Raw genomic sequence first — 22,823 nt, 5'->3', positions numbered from 1 at the left:
CCAGCATCTGGGAACTTGGATTTCAGGAGCTTCCCCCCATTCTAAGAACTGTACCTAAACTGTACAAACAATGTGGTTTATGCTGAACGTCTGTTTTCCTTCTGGGAATGTGGAATCCCTGGTGTGTAGCAGGCAGAAGGTGCCAACATGATTAACCCCCAATTTAAAAAGAAAATGGGCACTGAGTCTCTAATGAGCTACCCTGGTAAACAACATTTCACATGAGCAGTCACAATTTGACACTGGAGAAATTAAGTGGAGTCCTGTGTGACCCCACTGGCTAAAAAGACTCTTGGAGGCCCATGCTTGGTATCTTCCAGACTTTACCCAATGCGCCTCTTCCCTACACCAGTTTTGCTTTGTATCTTTTTTCTGTAAGAAATCATATCTGGGAGTACAACTATGTGCTGACTCCTATAAGTCCTCCCAGCAAATCATCAAATCTGGGGGTGGGCTTAGGGAACCCCCTTCCATATCTATGTCTTATCTAAATCAAACTTTAGGATCCAGATCAATAAAATGAAACTTCCCCCCAGAAATCTGGATCTCAAACTCGATATGACCAAAGAATGATAGACATTCAAATGAGTAAGTCCTCACCGAAACCCCTTTCAAAAAGCCAAGTCCTCTAAAACCTACACTCTAAATATAGTACTCCTGAGTCCACCCATTTATCCCAATACACTGTCATAGCCTTAATTCATGTTTCCATCATCTTTTGCTTGGATTACTGCAAAGCCTCTTAGGGAAGAAGTATTGAAGTAAAAACTATCTCCACCTAGCACCTTCAGCCCATTTTCCAAATTTTCCAAAGCCCTAATATGATATTACTTCAGTACATGAAAATCTATCAGTGGCTCACTAAACCTCCAGAATAAAGGCCAATCTCCTAAATTTGACAATAAGAACTTTTTAATGATCTAACATTAGTCTTATTCCTCTCATCCTCCAGATGTCCCCCTCTGCAGCCACACACACACACAGAGAAATACATTTACTTGTGTAAAATTCTGTCACCAAAAGCCAGTTCAACATGTGACCAGTCAAATGACCAATTCATTAAAAGCAAATCCACTAAAAATCTCACCAGTCAATGCACACCAACTGAATTTGAAACACATTCAAACCTGAAATTAACAACAAACTCATTTTTATCTGCAAAAGGGAAAGGGCTTAAGATTCCCCTTAAGTAGCTCTTTCCTATTTTTAATGGAATTATAAGGCCCTATCCTGCCTCATACATGAATGAAACAAACTGAGGTCAACTGGCACAGACCCAATTTAAAGCATCTAAGAACTTTTCAAAAAACATCATCCACTTAATATTAGCTTTCAGGGAACTGATTTTCAGGAAATTTCTCTAATACTAATTCACATTTCTCTTAGCAATCTATGCCCAGCCATATGAAATATGTGCAGTTTCCAAGTGTACTATGTGTTTTCCAATTCCTAAAGCCTTTAAACATGCTATTCCATGGCCCTGAAATATTTTCCCACCACTACCTTAACCATCACCCCTCTTTCCCAGAATAACACCTACTCATTAATAAAAAAATTTCCCACTATCCTTGAAAATGAGCAATTGTTCTATAGATAAAAACCAGAACCATATTTCTATATACCCATGGTTAACAGGTATCTAGAACAAGTTTAAAACCTTGTTAATCATGACATGTCAACAGATCTCAATGAACATACTTTTGTAAGCAAACCAATCAGTTAGCCCCTTTCTTCTAAAAGTCAGCCAACAACAGACACATTCCAGAAATCTACAGTTGGCATGAACTCACTCTCACCTCTGAAAGCCCAACCTGAGTTCCAAGTTTTCCCCAAAATTTTATATTAACAATCTGCTTTGCCTAATTAAGTAAGCAATAAACTCAGTTTTATGCATTGTTTCAGATACTGAACAGTGGTCTTAACCCTCAATGATTCTGGAGCTTACATTGAGATTACCTTGAGGATTCTCATTTGGCATCATTCCATGGGGTCCTCCATGGAATCAATTTAGGGACTTCCCTAGTGGCACAGTCATAAAGAATATGTCTGGCAATGCAGGGGACATGGGTTTGAGCCCTGGCCTGGGAAGATCCCAGGTCCCAAAGACAAATCCATGGAGTGGTCCAAAGTTCCCACTGCAGATATACAAATTATTATTTTTTTTTTTTTTAGATATACAACATTTGATCTTCAATTCTGAAAGGAAAATGGGAACAAACACACATGGCATCCATTTTCCCCAATGTTTCTTTTCAAAAGTTGGGTTTACTTTTTAAATTTTATACATATATATATACACACACACACACACACACCATTAAAAAAAATCTCTTGAAATTTTGGTAAATTTAGGAAAGCTTTAAGAGAAAATGAGGTTTAAGATGAAATCTCATGCAAGTTTGATTAATTATGAACATGAAATATTTGAACAAGTCGATAGAATACTGAAGTTGATAATGAAGTAACTATTTGTAGGCTAAGAATTGATTATAGTATAATTCACTTTCCAAATAAGGAATGGATTTTAAGAGTTAATCTACAAGAAACATTTGAAATACATCTACTAGGGCCTATGTCATACCAACAGTTATTTATATGTTAAACCATAAGAGGAAAAAAATTCTTGGTTTTTTCTCCTTTTTCTATTCTAGCAAGAGCACTCTAGGCTCATATGGCAGTAACAAATTTCCAGTTAAAATGAGAATGAGAGAAATGTGGAAAGACTTTCAGTTTCTCTAAGGATTTTTAAATACCTATTACCTCTACAAATAAATTCCCATCCTAATATTCAACATCTCCCTCTTCTCCTTTCTGAAGCCTAATTCTCAAACACAAAACAATTATTATTCTCCTTTCTTCAATTTATGTTCTACTGCAGTCTTCCTAAAATTCACAGTTCTAGGAATCTTTCCCTTTACCTCACTCAAGATTCTACCTAACTACATAGAACGTATTTATTATCTCAAAGTCATATTAGTATAACTTTAATTTCACAATTTTCATGTTTGTCAATTAATTGCTAGACTTGCTGATTTCAGTTCCTTTCAGTGCCCTAACATGTTGTTCTACTAATAGCAGTAAATGCAGAAAATTTTATGAATATATTTTACAGTAATAGTTTATATTTAGTGTAACTTGAATCAATTTTTGCAACTACAAAAGCATTTATCATTCTGAATTTTATCATGCAACTTTCAGTTAAAAGCATGGGTAAATTTTATAGAACAAACTCCCCTACAAACAACTGATCTGAATTAAACTATATGATAATATTGGGTTGGCCAAAAAGTTCATTTGGGTTTTTCCATAATGTTACAGAAAAACCCGAGCGAACTTTATGGCCAACCCAATACTTAATATGGCTTATCCCAAAATAGCTAGTTAGCAGCCCAATTTACTATGAAGTTATATATTTCCTAACTGTTATCCTGACAGTGTTTTAAGTCTCTACTTTTATCCTTTTATGTTCACAGAATGGTAGTTTAAAAGTCACATAAAAGGGGGACTGCTTCATTATCCGATATTAATTAATCACTCAACTTTGCACATTCAAGTTATTACATCATATATCTTTTTCTGATAATATTTCTCAAGATAAGAACAGAAATATAGACTTACCAGAGATTTATATTTCTTTTCAATAAGTCTTAGTACTGCAGTTCTGCTGTAATATGCATGCTAAAATTAGGAGTAAAATGGTATTTAATATTCAAGCTATACCATTCAAAATCTATTTTTCCTGTAACATTTCTTTAACATAAATTACACAATAACTTAGTTTAAATTATTGTAATCAGGGTAAAACACGTTTTTCTAAGTACAATGGATTATGAGCATAGCAGTCATAAGAATGAAAATTATATTAAAAACTGGAGCATTTACTGACAGACCAATAGAAAACAATCTACCCCTCAGTTGTGTCCAGTTACCATGCTAAATTACTTTAAAACCAAAAAAAAACCATGTCTGACTACAAATGTATGACAGAGCCTAAAGTAAAGATTAAGAAGTGAGGGAGAGGGGTGTCGGGGGAGGAATCACAACTCTCACAATGAAGAGGGTACTGTACTGTTTACACATGCAGAAATCTGCCAAGGTTGAAATGCTCTGAAGGGACAGTATCTTAATCATTCTCTGCCAGTCATATTTTAAAAATGATTCGAAGCGCCAAAAAACTCTCTCCTTAGAACTAAACATGGATGAGATTAAAATATGATTTTTATGCATTGTACAAAGGGGAAAATTTACATGAATATTACTTATGTTCGATATCATTAGCCTTCAATGTAGTTTATTTTATTTTTAAAAATTAAATAACAGTCTGTAAAAATCTATCAAGATTCTGGGGAATAGAATTTAATTAAGTGGGGTTTGGGTTAATTGAGGGTTAATCAAAACCCTGGGTGTTTTAACCCTTGTAGCTTAAAATGTTTTAAAAAAACATTAATCTTTTTTTCAGGTTTAGTAAGAGAAACATATTGACTTACAATTAAACTATTGATCATGTTCTAAAACGAAAGCCTCATAGTACATCCCTTAGACTGGAGTTGACATACCACAACCCTCAGGCCAAATTCAGCTGCCCCCTGATATGGTAAACAATGTTTTATTGTAACGTAGTCACATCCATTCATTTATATATTACCTATGGATGCTTCTGGGCTACTGAGAACTGAGTAGTTGCAACAGAAACAGGACAGCCCACAAAGCCAGAAATATTTACTGCCTGACCCTTTACGTAAAGTTTGACAACTTCTGCCTTAGATGAGTGGAGGAGAATGTGATAAATTTTAATAATACCAGAACACACTTGGGGAGTTGATTTAATAATTTTCCATTGGTTAGTTTTCCTGTAATGTGCATCATTCTCTTAAGAATCAAGTGCTGACAATAAAAATGTTAAGTAAAAAAAAGTTAATTATAAACACTTAGAATATGATTTGTTAAAATTCACCTGTTTAGGTCTTTTTTAAAGCATACAACCACATAAAACAAAATCTTAATAGCTGTTATCCCTGTGTTACAGAATTAGAGAAATGTAATTTTATTTGTGCTTTTACATATTTTGTATATTGTCTACAATAGTGGTGTAATTTGATAATCAAAAAAAAGAAAAACGTCAAATGTCAGATGTGAGGAACAAAGGGTTCAGGTAAAATTAAGTTGAGCAAGCATTTATCAAACATATACTATATGTAGGCCAGGTAAGTGCTAAGCACCAAACAGAATTATGTTTTGGTTAACTGGGCATTATTATACAGTCTAGATAAACGGCAAAAAAAAAAAAAAAGAAAGAAAGAAAGAAAGCCATCAGCTAGATAATGTCCAAATCGTGCTAAGCAGTAAATGAACATGTTGCTGCTTTGCTTTGCATGGTTTGCATGGCAAGTCATGGTCCCATTCCCATCCTTCCCCACTGCAACAAATACAGGTTGAGAGGGACCAAGATGTGAGAACACAGGCCAACACAGCTATGACTACTGCCAGACACAGATCACTCTTATTCAACAGCAGATGAGGGAGGTAACAGTGTAAGAATCTTTTAATATTAGTTTCAGTCCTAAGATAGTGATCAACTCCACAGGAAGTCACGAGCATTCAGGCATTAGACACATTTTACAAACTGCAATTTCATTAAGTGGCAAATGAAGAGATGTTTTCAGACCTCTAAGCCAGAGAAAAGTGAGCATTGAACCCTTATGTTCTACCACATCTGCTTAAAAAATTCATAGCTTTTAAACTAAGACATGATTTTGGATAGGTCATCAGTTTAATAGATTCAAATGAATTACCATTAAAATCCTTTTCTGACTCTGTCACCTAATAGGTAAACCATCTTGAGCAAGTTACTTCTCTATCCCTCAGTTGCTGCATCTGTAAAATGGGATAATAATACCACCACCTATATCATAGATTGTTATAAGAATTAAGTGAGTTAACACGTGTAAAAGTGATAGAACTCTTGGCACACAGTAAACATTCAAACAGCAGCTATTCTTTGACACAGTAGAGCAATACACAAAGAAAGGTAATAAAACATTCCGTATTTCCTTACCATCCACTTTTTGAACCACACAGCCTTGGTATCAACCAATGCAAGAAAGTATATTGGATCCAAAATCTTTTGTGAGACAAGATGGCTTTGATCATGTTTAACTGATAATAAAGACAAAGTACTCTCCACAATTTCTTCCATATACCTTAAAGTTTGGGAAAGAAGTTATTTTTAGAAAAAAACAAATGCTATATATATGTAATAGTGACATTTTATAGTTATGGAATGATAAAGTAATAGGTAATCTTTAGAAACATCATTTTTTAATATTTCAGTAAATAGCAGGGGTGAAATTCACCCCCAGTTTTCTCTGCTCTAAAAACTTATGTTCTACTTCAACACCAGCTGTCCAAATTTAACTTTCCTTTTTAGACCCACAGTTACTCTTACAACCTTATTAAAAATCTTAGAACTAAAAAGGGAAAAGTTTAAAGAACATTCAAGGAACTTGACCAAAGTAGCGAAGACCAGTAATGAAACAGCCTGAAGCTACAACAGCCTCTTACCTTGTGATAATTAAATGGTATAAAATGGTACTTGCATAGAGCCATTCACATAGCTAAGTAAAAAACATGAAAAGGTAAAAAATAAACTAGTAAGCCTTTCCCAACCACGTAAATCAGTTAAGACCGTCTCTACTCTCTTTGAAATGTATGTGGACAGTAACACTCCTAATTTTATACTGGCATAAACTAGGGGGCTTACTTTTCTGGGTGTCGAATCCAGAAAGATGGAGCCTCTTTCTGATATTCATTTAGAAGACGAACCTATAAAACAGTGCATAACCGTTCTCAAGAAGTTAGAATTCTTAAATATAGAATTAAACAGAAATAAAAGCATATTATAGAAAATGAATACCTTTTTAAGTAAGTGGATCACATTAGGATTAGTTATATCTATGCCAGTTGAAAGAGTAGGAATATGATTTTCTCTAGAAAGAAAGTATAACTCCAAATATTTAGCTAAAAAGAAAATATAAAAATAAGGTTATAATACCATTCATTCACAGTGCTTTCTGAAACACTTATTTCCTATCCATTTTCTTAAGTACAAACTTATAAATTTTAAAAATTATATAATAAACATACCTAAGCTTTTATAAATTTCCTTGGTCATATGTAATGGTGAAAGTGTAAACGTCTGTGCATAGAATTTTAAAATCCGGTCCTATGGAAATGAAACAAGATTTGTATCCAATATTCTTTCATCATCTATTTTTGTAAGAATCGTTTTCTACATAGTAAAAAAAACTTAATAAACACAAGACCATTCAAAAATTTCAGTAGAAATGTAATTAAAACGGCGCATTCTTGTGTTGGTTGGCAAAAAGTAAAGTCAACCAAAACTAAGAGTCAATCTAATACAGCAGTATATTGTTGTAAAATCTGGTAATAGCAGATACAGACATGGGGAGATGGGGTGAAGAAAGGAAACAATATAATTTGTTACAATATAATTTGTTACAATTTGACACAATGTAAAGGAGTCAAACAAAGAAACAGTAGGAGTACTAAATGTAAAACAAAACCAACAAAAAACCCCACTCCTTTCCAAATCCACTATTTGTTTTTGTTTTAATCGCTCACATAGGAAGATTAATTAGATTGTTAGGACTTCAATAATTTTGCCTATTCCCAAGAAAAATATTATATTCCAAAATTTTACATTATTAAAACGTAAAGTAGAAACTACCACAATGTAAATGAATTAAATGAGATAACAGATGTAGTCAGTACCTGACACTCGTAGGTACCTAGAAATGACAGCTTATCATTTTAATTATACCAACTTTGATGGGATTAAGCCTAACAGTGAAATTCAGTTTCCCATTAAAAAAATAAAATTCCCTCAAATGATCTACTCTGAAGAAAAAAATAACCTTGACTATATCAAATATTAGATGAATACACTTACAAAAAATGGTTACCCAAGTGACTAAAAATATATTTCAATAACCCAAGAGGTTCGTACTGAACACAGGATATTAAATACTTTGGGAAGTTTTCATATTTGCAGCAATTGGTAAGTATTTGTCATACTTTTCGAACACTATAGGCTTCACTCAGTTACATGTAAGAGTCCTTTAGAGCAGCATTCCCCAACCTTTTTGGCACCAGGGACCAGTTTTGTGCAAGACAATTTTTCCACAGACAGGAGGGTGGGGATGCTTAAGGCCATAATGCGAGCCATGGGGAGCGGCAGATGAAGCTTAGCCGCTCACCTCCTGCTGTGCGGCCCAGTTCCTGGGGGTTGGGGACCCCTGCTTTAGAGTAGAAAACGAAGAAACAGAATCAAACTCAAGAATTTGGGTAAAGCATAAGTTCTAGATGAAAAGAACACCATACCTTGTTTTCTATTCAAGTTGATTGGTTTTATTACCATTTCCCCTCTATGACAACGTCTTCCAATTTTATTGCCTTAAGTATCCACACTGACTCTTGCTGAATATAATGGACAAATCAGGCCACTTACATTGGCCCAGTAGGATCTTTACCATACTTATAAAAGGAATAAAGGAAACCTATTAGACCACTATTATGTCTTTAAGAGGGAAATTTATAATTTCCTGTTAGAATGCCTTGAAATGTTAAAAGATAACCCTGAAATATCTTTCTCCTTTGAAGTTCCTGAATCCTTGAGTTTTTAGAGAAGTCTGCCTCACCCTCTGGGGTTAGTATGGTTGAACTGCATCCAGGTATTGGGTAATTAAACACCATTTCCCCCCTTATAAAAATAACAAACCACTTGTTTCTAAACCACTTCTGTTTACCAGTATATTTTCATTGATGGAAGAGTAATTTTAAGTAGTAAAAAGGTACTGAGTTTTATTTTTATTTGTATTAACTGTTTACTGTCTGTCTCCTCTTCTAAAGTTCTATGAAGGCAAAGGCTTCTGTCTTGCTCAGTGTTCCCAGCATCTGAACTAGAATGATGTACACTGTAGGTATTCAGTGCATATTTGTTGAAGAGCTGGAAAAATGTCTTTTTTACTAATACCTTTAAAAATTCTATATAAAAAAACCTTATCAATTTTAAAGCTAATGTTTTTCTTCACTGACACATCATTTATGAAGAAAAAGACACTTAAAAAAACCTAGTTTGGGGGACTTCCCTGGTCGTCCAGTGGTTAAGACTCTGTGCTCCCAATGCAGGGGGCCCAGGTTCGATCCCTGGTCTGCGAACTAAGTTCCCACATACCACATCTAAGCCCGCGTGCCGCACTAGAGAAGCCCATGCACCACAACAAAGACCCAGTGCGGCCAAAATAAATACATATGTACATACATAAAAAATCTAGTTTGTAGTTAAATGTGATGCTGGAATACAGTCAGGATTTTTTTTAATCCCATATAATTACTGCACTTTTTAATATAATCTTACTTTTCAACATAGTGTTTCTGAGAAGTCATATGTGAATCATTTTTTTTATATATAAAATAACTCTCTACTGACTAACTTTACAGTTTTGGGAATTTTCTACATTAGTTTTATAATTCATCTCAATTATCTTCTAAAGTGTTAGCTTTACAGTTTTCTAACTTTTCTTTTTAAGCAGTTAAGCAATCTCTAACACTTAACTGCACAGGGAAAATGCTTATTAATCCTTTAGAATAAATTGTAATCATTGTAAGTTCAAGTCTTCATATATCATGAATTCTTTCAAAAACACACTCTTTCTTTTAAAATATTTTTTCTAATTCAAAAACATTGACACAGATACTTGGATATCCCTTTACAAGATAAAACAAAATGCATAAGCTAACATAGTCTATTATTTGGCAATGAAGTATGACACTGACCAACCATACTTTGAATCTAATCATGACATAGTTAATTCCTTTAAAAAAAAATCTTGACAATTCAAAAGCTGGAGCTGAAATTATATTTGTGTTACTATTAAATATTTGAGCTACTATTAAAGAAAATTATATTCCATTTGCTCCTAGAATAGTAGGAAAAAAAACAGGAATTCTTAACACTTCTGTAAGCATTTCCTTACACTAAATACAGGATCAGGATCTGAAAGATACACTGCCAGTTTCTCACAGAGAGTGGTCCAATTTTCACAGTTCAGTACATCAGATGGAGGAGCTGAACACAACGTTTGCAAGGCTTCATATCTCACCTATAATTTTTTAAAAGAATTTTTATTAATACTCAGCCACCAAAGTAATAGCAATTCTCCAAATATTTAACAAACATTGAAACGCAGAGTCTGGATAACTGCTCTAAAGAGCCAGTTGAAAATCACAGGCCCTTTTATAAAACAATTCTTGATAATTCATTTTTTAAACTGTTAAGCAGAGAAACTAGTGTTTTAATTTTTGCTTTACATAAAATAACCTAACTATATTAGGAGATTCTAGGTCACACGTCTAAGGGGTAGAGGAGAAGGGATGGTAGCCAAATCTGAATCACCAGAATAAGGTATTCCAGTGTCTCCTCCATAGACTTTCCTCACTTGAACAGACCCCATAGGTGGTCCCACAGTTTGAGGACTCTAATTCTAAAACACTGCCCAGTTATGTGCCTGGTGAAGCATTCCCATTCTAGGATATATGAACAATTCTCACAAAGCAATTAATTTGAACTTCTTTTTGCCGCTACACCATATTTTCTGACCTTCTAACCACTGAGATAGGGAAAAAAAAGTGATTCAGCAATGTGATGCAAAATTGAATTTCTGAATTTTCACAGAAATCTTATTAAGCATTCTTCTCAAAATTCAATCAGAATTCACTCAGGACAGTATGACCCAAGGGACAGCAGTGGCAAATAGCTCTACTCCAATCATAAGTGGAGTAAAGCTTCTCCCCCGCTCACTCTCCAACTAGTGAGTAATAACACACTGATTCCAACCTGTTCCTCAAAATTTGGTTGTTCCTCAGCTGAAATAACTGAAACCTAGTGAGGGGGAAAAAAAAATGAAGAGTCAAAGAGCTAAGACCTTAGAACACCAAGCACTCTGAATGTGTCAAGGTGTCAGTTTTCAGGGTGTCAAGTTTTAGGTGAAACAAATAGAATATACATGTATTTAAAATGTCTATATATTCATATGAAAAACTCTTAAATACAATTTTATTTGGGATAGGCATTGGGGGACTATGAAGAGAGTTTAAAAACATTAAGTAAATTTCTCCTTTTCAGTTAATTTTTAGGACAAAACTCCATTAACAATTTACTATTTGCAGAAGTAGAACAAAGGTTTCTGAACAAGTATAGATTTCCAAATAATCCACTTAAACTAAAGTCAATAATATTGTTATCATATAAAGTCAGGTCCCATTGCCAATCTGTTGAAACATTTACTAAAACCTAGAAAATAAATCAGAATGTGAAATGCTGAGAGGAAAAAAAAAAATCAGTGGGAGTAAATCATAGCTATTCACTTAATTTAAAATGAAAAGTTGAAGAAAAACAACGTATTTCAAAAACGAGACCAAATGGCAAGATATAACAGATGTCTGAGGTACTTCAAAACTCCTATAATTTTCTATTTCAAGTGAAACAGAATGACTTTCAAATGAAATAAAACTTCATAAACAGTAATTTATACAATTATTACAATATAAAGAGGCTCAATTCAATAAAATTGCTTTTTAAAAATATTTTCTAATAAATGAACATGTGTCAAAGTTGCTCACGTTTTCCAGAAGTAGAAAGAGGATTAAATGAAGATTATTTTCTTCAAAGAAATCACTAAAATGTCACATACAAAGCAACAGTGAAGGAACAGTTTGGGAGAAACTGCTCATAAATTCATCCCTTGAAAATTGAAACTAGAAATAAAAATTTCCTCTTACAAACTGTGAGCACTCTCTAAGGAGAGCCTCTCTTACTCTGTGACTTTTCATTTCAAGACTAGAAAGTCTAGCAGGGATATCAGTCTAGAACTGCCATGATATTAAAGGACTATCTTCAAGAGAAATAATCCAGCTGCTACTAATTATAATCTATTTATATATATATATATACATATACACATATACACACACACATATATATATACACACATATATATATATATATACACACACACACACATATATATATATATATATATATATATGACTGAACTTAACAGTTTTCCTTTAAACTTACCTCTTTAGGTTGCCCAGGATCCAACTGGTCTAAAATTAACTGTAATTTTCCTTGACAAAATTTATAACTCTGTAACACAATTAACAGAACGTTAATTCCTTCATTCATTTAGTAGACTTTTAGAAGTATTGTTATAAATGATTTTTCATATAACTCCAAGCACAAAACAAATTCTGAAACAAGAGAAGGGGATGATCTATTTTGATTTAGCAGCAAACTTAGAATTTTTGTATCCCAAGGCATTTAAATGAGAACTTAATGTCCCAGTAGGACAGTAGGACATATACTTTCATGTATATGAGGTTATCATTTGCTGAGCAAATGCAACATATAGAATATGACTCAAAAGATATAAAGCTAAAAATGTTTTGTACCCAGGAATCTGAGATGTATGAAACAAAGGTAAAACAACATAAACAAATAAGAAGGCATTGATGGTACCCTAAGCATAGCTATGATGCTGCTTGAACTTTTCCGTTCCTTTTCTTCCCTGTGCTTCTCCTTAAACTTTCTCCATGTCTCCTCTTAGGTGAAGAATTCCTAAAGTAAAAACTTCTATCTAGAAAAAAGTTTATAGTAGACCATAAGCTGTCTTAGAAAAGGAATCTTCTTCTTGCCAAAGCAATTTAAATAATACCTTAAATAACCACCTAAAAATAAAACTGCCATTATTATGTAACAAGCCTCGTACTACCTTAATTCGCAATGACTCTGAAGTATGAGAAATATGAAAACCAAGTCACCCAGCAATCAGAACTCAGATTCCCATCTTCATTAGAGACCCTCTTCTCTTCACTGTCTATACTCTCTTGAGGTGTTCTCATCTAGTTCTTAAATACATCACAATGACTAAAATTTATCAGTCACTTCATCTCCAAGGTAACATATATAATTATCCTTTCAACACTTCCGCTGGATGTTTAATAAGCACCTCAAACTTAACATATCCAAAATAAAATTCTTGATTTTTTTATTCCAAACCTGCTCCTCCCTCAAACTTCCCCATCTTGGTAAATAGTTCTACCATCCATCCATATTTTGTCTTAAGTCAAAAATAGGAGTCAATCTTGACTCCTTGCTTCCTCTCATTTCCTACATCCAATGCCACGACAACTCCCAAGTTTCACATATCATAACTCTAACTACCCATTGCCACTTCACTGCTAAAACCTTAGTTGACACCAGCATTGACTCTAGACTACTTAAATTCATCCTAACTGGTCTCCCTGCTTCTGCTCTTAATCTCATCCTACTCTACCCCATCATCCATTCTCTAGCAATAGACAAAGCTTCTCAAAATTATAGATCAAGTCTCTTTATCTCCCTTACTTCAACCCCACAAAAAGACTTCCCGCTTTACTCAGAATAAAACATAAAAGTTTGACTTACACGATCTGGCCCCTGCCTACCTTTCTCTCATACCACTCTGCCCTCTGCCATGTAGGTTTCAGTCATGCTGGCCTTTTTTCCCCCACCTCTGGAAGATGCCATGCCCACTCTAGCCCAAGAACCTCTGCCATTGCCACACCTGCTGCCTGGCAATGCTATTCTTCTAGAGCTTTGCATGGCTGCCTTCCAATCACTTAGTCTTTTTGATCTTTTTGGTCTTTTTCACTATAGTATCCTCAATACCTGAAACAGTGCTGGATACAGACTCGGCACTCAATATACATTTGTTAAACTCGAGAATGATTCCATAGCCAGTCTTCCTACCATGTTACATTGTCTCTAACAATACAGGGTACATATTGCCACTTGATAACAAACCCAAAACAGCCTGATATTTCAGATCCTTCAACATAAGTTTTCTTAAAAAGCCTTAAAGTGTCCTCGGTTTTACTCTTTTCTAAAGGTATATAGTTCATATACCCAGAGAAAACCATCATTCAAAAAGACACATGCACCCCAGTGTTCACTGCAGCACTATTTACAATAGCCAGGTCATGGAAGCAACCTAAATGCCCATTGACAGATGAACAGATACAGATGATGTGGTACATTTATACAATGGAATATTTCTCAGCATAAAAAGGAACGAAACTGGGTCATTTGTGGAGACGTCGATGGACCTAGAGACTGTCATACAGAGTGAAGTCAGAAAGAGAAAAACAAATATCATATTAACGCATATATGTGGAATCTAGAAAAATGGTACAGATGAACCAGTTTGCAAGGCAGAAATAGAGACACAGATGTAGAGAACAAACGCATGGACACCAAGCGGGGAAAGCGGGGGTCAGGGGGGAGGAGGTGGTGGGATGAATTGAGAGATTGGGACTGACATACATACACTAACATGCATAAAATAGAACCTGCTGTATTAAAAAAAAATTAAATTAAAAAATAAAGTATATAGTTCAACTGCTGAAGTCTGTATATACTACTTTTTAAAATTAGAAGTACTGTATATTAAATAATAGAGCTTTAATTTTGTGTTTTCATTATACAACAAATACTAAAATGTATGAGTGGTAACTACTAAATAAAATGTAAGTATATATAAGTGCAGCTTGTCTTGTCTAATGGGAAGAAAGTATACACAACACAGGATATCTTACATAGTATACATATACAAACATTAAGATATATGTTGTGTGTATATATATATAAGTATATATGTCTATATGTGTATATAGTATGTATATAAGTATATAAAGTACATATACACACTCATTCTACTGCTAATTACACAAGCTCTTTTCTTTAGCCTGGCCCTTTTGCCTCTTCTAAAATTGATTTCTTCTGGTCCTCCCACTTCCACTATCATGACTTTTATCAGATTATCATCGATGTCTAACATGTCTTGCCATCCAACTCATTAGCAAATAAGAATATCAAGGACATGAGTTTTAATCAGACAGAAGATTAAGCCAGGTTTTAAAATTCTAACTAGCTATGTGTCCCTGGAATCTTTAACCCCATCCGCAGTTTTCACATCCACTTCCTAGCATCACTGTAAGAATTAAACGAGAACAAATGTAAAGTCTTTTTGCTTTATCATTATTAAATTTTAAAATTTGAAGTAAATCTCAAATTTACTTCAACCAGGAAATTTTCTATCTGAAAATAGAAAACTGAGTCCCCCCTACCTACTGCCTATTCAAGATCTATAAATATAATTCATTGATTTCAGATTTCCATTCAGCTTCTTTTCTAAAAGAGAAGTCACGTTCTACAACAGCCCTGGTAAATGCAGGGTCAGATACTGTTTGAACATTTGCAACTACAGGAGTTCATATTTGGTGAAACAACCAATATTATGTCAAGTAGCAGTCAAAAAAGATAATACTTAGATCTTAAAATTCATTTGCTTAAATGCTCCCCCTAACAAAGACTTTTTTTTATCTCTTTATGATCAATACCTCAGGCAAGCAACCCTTACTTTGAAAATGTCTTTGCTTTTCACTTCACAAAAATGATCGCAACTAATCAGCATGATGATCCCTCAACTTCCCTCCTCTTACTCTCAACATTATTCTGTGGTGAACAGTTAACCACCAAATCCAAAGATCTTTTCTTAGTCCTTATCCTATTTGACTTCCCTCTAGCCTTCATCCCCCCTTAACCTCCTACCCAGTGCAATATGGTTTGGTACCCTTTCTAACCCATTCTTCCATTTCTGTCTGCCCTCTGAAATGCGTTTCCTAAGATCTTGCTTACTTAGGTGGCTTAAGTAGCAACATCTCTGCACAAATGACTCACGTTGTTATCCCCAACATTTCTACCAAATGAATCCTGCATGTTCAACTACCTGCTACACCACTGGGATACCTTACTGGCTGGTGTCTCAAATTCAATATGTATACCCAACAACAACAACAACAAAAAAGAATAAAAGAAGAACCCACCACATTCTTCTCCACATCTAATTCCTCCCTAATTCCAGACTTGGTTCATAACATCATAGTCTCCCAGCTACTTTGGCTTAAAAAAAACATAACTAGACCTTTAACTTCTACTTCCACTTTGCACTACTCTCTCCAAAACATACCAAAAATCAAGCTTAATGATCCTACTTCTGCAATAATTTCACATCAGTCTCTATTCCTACAAAGCCTCCTCAGTTCAAGTCCTCATTACTTTTTACTTAACTACCATGATAGCCTTCTAACTTATCTCCCTACCTCCACTTTCTCCCCTTCCCATGCCCTTCTGTATACAACTGTTAGGTAAGTCTGACACACATTTTCCTGTTAAGAAACCTAAAATGATTTCTCTCAAATTACAAAACAATTAAATTTAGCTTTTGAATGCATTCATTTATTCCTCAAATATTTATTCGGCATCTACTATGTGTCAGACACCTACTATGTTACCAGGCACTATGATTTTATAGCTAGAAACAATAAATAATGATTAAGATATAATCCTTACCCTTACTCCATAAACTGCCCTTAATCTAACCTTCCAATTTACTCCTTGCAAACTCTGTCCTAACCCTTCACATAAACTACTCAGAGCTTCCCAGGTATGCCACATTCTTTGTTGATGCAGAAATTTTGAACTTTCCCTTGTCTGAAATACTTTCCTCTATAGCTCTTGGATATTCTTGGTTATAAGGGCTGGTCTTTGAATTCCCATGACACATTACTTCTACTTGCAACTTGGTTATTTACGTACATATCCTATCTCTTTACTCTCAAGTAAGCTCCTTGAAAAAATAATGTATATCTGATTCATCTTTGCAATTTTATAGTGCCTGGCACAAGATATTGTACACAGCATATGTCCAATACATATCTGTTGGTTGAATATGTATCCAAACAGTTGAAGTCCCTTAATTCTACCATGTTTGCCTTTCCTCTCAGGTAATAATGCATATTAGAAAAGCATAGCCTTTAGTAGTTATCTGATTGGAGTAGACTCATTAATATGCTTAGTACCCTATAAGATTCCTTTGTCTTCTTAAACATAGTACAAATTACTCTTACAATGTTACTTAAGCAATGAAATACATACTACACTAGAAATGAGAATAAGTCTAATACCTACCTTAAAGGTTACCTATATAGGTTTTTAACATTTCTGTGTGTTATTGTGTATCACTGGATGGACAAATTTCCATTGCAACTAACTATAATAATTTATTGATACTTAACTGGAACATGTAGATAACGTGTTCCATTGACTACAACAGAGTTAGAAATATTTATAACAGCTGAAATTGTTAGATTGAAAATTCCTGAGGGGAGCAGTGTCTGCCAACTTGATTGGTAAAGCAACACAGAAGAGACCTGTTGCTGATATCAATATAGGTAGATAATTCCAAAAGGAAAACATTTTTAGACATATTTACATGTGTAAGAGTATAAACCAAGCACATAATTTCTGAGCAAATGCTACAGGGAAAAGAGCAAGAAGTAGAATAGGTTGATAATCTAAGATGGATTTTGGTCCTACTGTATGATCATAAGGATCCTAATTAAAGGTCTTCAGATGCTAAAATAAGATTTGTATACATTTCTGTAAAATTCAGTATACCTAAAGATAGTGAACATAAGATGCATTCTGTAACTTTTGTTGTTTTAAAGAGATATATTCACTTTATTACAACATATATTGGAGAATATTCACATTAGTCAATAACTACACTTTAAGTTCAAAAATCATACCACCCTCAAATTACTCTAGAAATCTCTATTTTAAATATTTGGTTTGTAAACTATATAAACCATTGAAATACAGCTAGTCAAAGAAAGACAACTATTACTGTTGTTCAAAGAGCTATGGGAAATAAAATATATAAATATTAAACCTAATGATTCTTTAGGCTTTAGTATGTGTAACTGTACAATGATTTCTTTCCTGTTCTTACAAAAGAAAAAGAACCACCACCCAGTGATGATGACAATGATAACAGCAAACATTTATATAAGAGCTTAATATGAGCCAAGTACTGTTCAAAATGCTTTACATATATTAAATCTGCAAGGCAACATTATAAGAGTAAATACTATTACTATCTCCTCTATAACAGTTAAGAAAATTGAGGCACTGAAAGAGGTTAAGAAGACAAAGCCCACAGCTCATCAATGGCACAGCCAGAGTTTGACTTGTTTCCAAGATTCAGAATGAGTTAGCTTCATGCAGAATAGTTTTTTTTAATTGTAGTGCATCTAAAACTTCTTAAAATTATGATCCCGGGCTTCCCTGGTGGCGCAGTGGTTGAGAGTCCGCCTGCTGATGCAGGGGACAAGGGTTCGTGCCCCGGTCCGGGAAGATCCCACATGCCGCGGAGCAGCTGGGCCCGCGAGCCATGGCCGCTGAGCCTGCGTGTCCGGAGCCTGTGCTCCGCAACGGGAGAGGCCACAACAGTGAGAGGCCCACGTACCGCAAAAAAAAAAACAAAAACAAAACAAAACATTATGAGCCCACCCTTCATTAAGCCTTAAATACAGAACAAAGTTATTAATTCAAAACAAAAATAAGGTTTTAAAAATATTTTCAAATGATAAAGTTCTTAATTTCCTAGATGTTTAAATAATGTTTTAACAAAAAAAGGACTTCTGCACTTTTCTTTAAAAGTGCTACCATTGAGAAATAATAACAAAAATCTATTAATATTTAAAAGTATAAAGAAACTTAGGTATTCATAAAGATATTAGCATTGTTAATCAGAGAAATTAGTTTTTCTGGTGTCAAATTGTCTCAAGACATTACTATTAAACAAGCAAACAAAGAAAGCTCACACCTGCACCTACCCAGTTCTTCTCCCAAACAAGCCCCCTGCCTCAAGCTTAACTCTAGGCAGCTGCATTATCAATACTACCGTGTTTTTTTCCCTACTCTCAGCTGCCTTTCCCTTTCCCTTCTACATTTTTAGGATTTTAGGTTCCTATCTTTTTCTGTTTATAAGACAAATAATAATAATAAAAGTCTTATCAATTAAGGGTAGCTCGAGATGGAGGAACTTCTGAATAGTAGTTTGGGCTGTGGCTATCCTACTGTCCTGGCCGATGCTGCTGAACAAGAGATGAGAATCTTGTAATTCCTCAGCAGTAGTATGACATCCTCAAAAGCAGAATTCCTCACCAAGAAGAGCATTGTAAAAACTTTAAAGATTTTAGGAAAGGCCAGAAAAGGGGTTGAACTCAAGATATTCTAAGATTTGGGAAGTTAGGGTAAAACGTAAATTAGAGTGGTTGATAGCACAGCACATATTCAGAGACAGGGGAAAGGCCTCAAATTCAATAAAAGGAAAAAGCTACTCAAGAAAAGTCTTACTGGAAGAATTCAAAACCTAGCAACAAGATGGAATTCAAATTGTTCCCAGGAGGCAGTTCAAACACATAGCTTCTTTTCCAGGAAGTAAATAACAGAAAAGATCCTGGCCTTCAGGTGAACAAGTAGCAACAATGGCAAGATATTAGTTTCCTCACTGCTACTGTAACAAGTTACCATAAACTTAGTGACTTAAAGAAACACAAATTTATTGTCTTACAGTTCTAGAGGTTAGAATACATTGGCAGCCACTCTGACATCTACTTCAGCCTGCACAGCACCTCCTCTGCCTCTGACCCTCCTGAGTCTCTCTTATAAGGACGCTTGTGATTACATTAGGCTCACCTGGATAATCCAGAATAATCTCCCCATCTGAAGATCCTTAAATTAATCACACTAACAAAGTCCCTTGGCCCATGTACGGTAACAGGTTCATAGGTTCTGGGTATTAAGACATGGATGTCTGTGAAAGGGCTGTTATTCTGCCTGCCATAGGTACCAAAGGATGGGCTTCATGGGGAGGTTACCATGAAAGTAAAGAAACAATAAATTCCTTAAATAGGTTCACATCATGAAAGAACAGCTGGTGACTGTTATCCTAAACTCACCTTCTCCATACAAAGGGTACATCTTGGGGTTCCCTTAGAACGTAGTAAAATATCGATAGTTTGCACACTACAAAAAAGCATAATGTAATGCCTGTGCCATATTACAACTGAATACTGTCGGGGAAGAGAAAGAAAAGCTGCAAGATGAAAGGATATTAATTTTGAAAGCTTAATTAGAGGTAATCCTCTAATCTTCCAGCAGTAGAAAATGACCCATAGAAGCTCAGTTAGAAACCATACAGGACTAGAGCTGGGAAATTTTCTATTTGAGTATGTCTCTCAGTGGTATCCATTTCAGCATATCCTTCAAGAAATAGCAACAATAATAAAAGCTAACACGTACAGAGCAGCAGCAATTATTAAATCAGTTAATCTTCTCAACAGCAGGATGAGGTAAGTGGTATTATCATTCCCATTTTAAAATGAAAAACACTACGTCAGGAAAGTTAAGACACTTGTCTAAGGTCACACAGCTAGTAAGTGGTAGAACAAAGATTTGAACCCAAGAAGTCTCCAGGTAGTGCAGCACAGAACAAAGAGAACAGACTATCAAGGGTAAGAGACCAGGCTTAAATTCACAGTGGAATCCTAAGGAGCAACACAAGTTTTACCTATTATTATAAGCCTCGCTTTTTCCTGTAAAGTAGGCTGGTAACACCTATAGTGAATATAAAGCCAAGCAAAGGGACCAACATATGGCAGCAATCTCAATAACAGATATCTAATATTATTATTTTTATCTTTCTAGCATTATTTTGCAGACTTTTTCCAGGTTTAATCACAGTGCCAAATGCTTTCAGTGAATGCTCTGCTCACAACTATAGTAAAAATCAGCCAACTTTATTCTTTCATATGCTCAAACTTACACAAACAGTCTCCAAGGCAGTAATGTCCAAAGTTTTTCAATACTGGGTCAGAAATCCATATACAATCAGGACGCAATGTTTAAAATAGCAATGAAATAAAGCCTACTCTATTCACAAAATACAAGTGTTCTAATATCAAAACAGCAGCATCAAAATTGTTTACTGAATGCTATTCATAGAACAATTCAGTTTTTTTAAAGCCCGATGCAAGTAACATCAATTTTGAAGGCATCAATAATAACATCAATATTTAATGGAATGAATGATATATTTTCAGGGATCCTTTCAATTCTGAACCTATTAATTCAGCCTCTCTTCGGTCAGTTACATGCAAGAGAGTCTTTTTTCACTAAACAAAAGCATACCCAAACATCTTAGAGTCTGGCCACACTGAAAGAGCTTTCAGGACAGTTCTGGCATTCATCTGCTTTTTTCCAAAGGCCCAGGGATCCCACACCTTGTTGGTGGGCATACTTCACTTTCAATTCAATTAGTCGCTTCTGACACAAGGTCATATTCATAAGGCAGGCACTTGAAAATGCAGATATACCCTGTGGACATTCCAAAGGAAGCCATATAAACTCAGAGCATGATCCTTCTCAAGAATCAAAACAAAATAAAAAACAAGAATATCTTCTGAAAGTATGACTCCATTTCTACCAATGCTGTGAATTTCTTCAAAAATCTATGATTCTATGACTGGAAATAAGTTGGTGCTTAGCTAGCACCTCTTAACTGCCAGCTACTCAATCAATCCTATTGAGATCTGAATACTTGTACTTCTTAGAACAAATTAACAGTGCTCCACTTTTTTTCTCTTGTGGTTCGATTTCAGTGTATATACATGGTTCATCAAATAACTAAGAAAGTATAATCTTATGATCCCTCAGAGTCCTAAAGTTGGGTTTTCTGTGCCTTTCATTTCCAGAAAGTCCTTGATCTGAAGAAGCAGTTCAGTAAACCTACTGAATAAGCCATCTGATTGTATTAAGCTGAACTAAAATCTCTACAGCCCAGCTTCTTCCAAAGAGTACATCAACAAGGGACGATTAAGAGCCAAAACATGAAGAAAATTCACAATCTTTGTCACTTCCTTCCTCACATCAGATAATTAACCTGACTTGTAAAATTTAAAACTCAGCACAATATCTCCTGCTAAATGATGCAGTGATAACTTTTACATTCTGCTTTGACTAATTCCAAAACCATTTTTCCTTCAAAAGTGCAGTCTCAACTGTGACTAATACACACACGTATTTCAGGTTTCACCCAAACTCCACAAATCCCTTTTTGCTATACGTTTAGGATCTACGTTATAGTTATGTCCCTATGTTAGAACTAATTAGGTGAAAATGTTTCACTAAAAATAGCAGGTAGGATTCACACGAAGGTCAAACAGATTCCATTTGGCTTGAAATTTTCTATGTAGAATTTCATGGTGCATGCATGGGCTCTACTCTATCTAGTTTCCTTTGTCTTCTATTAGGACTAATCTAGACATTGGCCTTTCCCTTAGCTCTGCTGAAGCCAAAAGACAAGGATTCCAATAACCTGGAAAGATAAAATATAAAACCTCAAATCTTTTGACATAAAAAAAAAACTTAAAACTAACAATTCACAGCAACCTTCACAGAAGATAAATAAGGGAAATGTTTTATCTCCATATTCATCTATAATGTAGTTAAAATTTGATTAATAAGGATTAATTGGGAATAAGATCTTTAACTAAAGTCTAAGCAGATTTGTTTCAAGTGTTATTATTTTTTAATCCAAAATCCACTAGTTTATTTCCTTACCTCATTAATAACTGTTCAGATATAATTCACTGAACATATAATTCTAGAAGATGTTATTTCATGGACTAAATCTTTAATATTAGATTATGTTATTGTTTATTATCCTTCTGAATCTTAAAACTAGAAAGTGGAAAAAAGTCTAGCTAATAAAGAATGTATTAAAGGTAATGATTAT

At 34.6% G+C, this 22,823-nt stretch overlaps 1 protein-coding gene across 1 annotated transcript in view; it reads right to left on the bottom strand.

The window, feature by feature from the left end:
• Positions 1–22,823, bottom strand: part of TBC1D32 (TBC1 domain family member 32) — a 183,208-nt gene that overhangs the window by 143,122 nt on the left and 17,263 nt on the right. Inside the window, exons 5-11 of the mRNA XM_060167378.1 lie at positions 12,158–12,226; positions 10,056–10,181; positions 7,144–7,222; positions 6,914–7,017; positions 6,761–6,822; positions 6,056–6,200; positions 3,619–3,678 (exon numbers count right to left, since the gene is read on the bottom strand). Coding sequence (XP_060023361.1) covers positions 3,619–3,678; positions 6,056–6,200; positions 6,761–6,822; positions 6,914–7,017; positions 7,144–7,222; positions 10,056–10,181; positions 12,158–12,226 — 645 coding nt within the window. The remainder of the gene's footprint in view (positions 1–3,618; positions 3,679–6,055; positions 6,201–6,760; positions 6,823–6,913; positions 7,018–7,143; positions 7,223–10,055; positions 10,182–12,157; positions 12,227–22,823) is intronic.

This window comes from Lagenorhynchus albirostris, chromosome 12 (assembly GCF_949774975.1).
Source record: "Lagenorhynchus albirostris chromosome 12, mLagAlb1.1, whole genome shotgun sequence".
Classification (NCBI taxonomy): domain Eukaryota; kingdom Metazoa; phylum Chordata; class Mammalia; order Artiodactyla; family Delphinidae; genus Lagenorhynchus; species Lagenorhynchus albirostris.
Note: the sequence above shows the minus strand (reverse complement) of the source record. Positions and strands in the feature narration are given on the sequence as shown.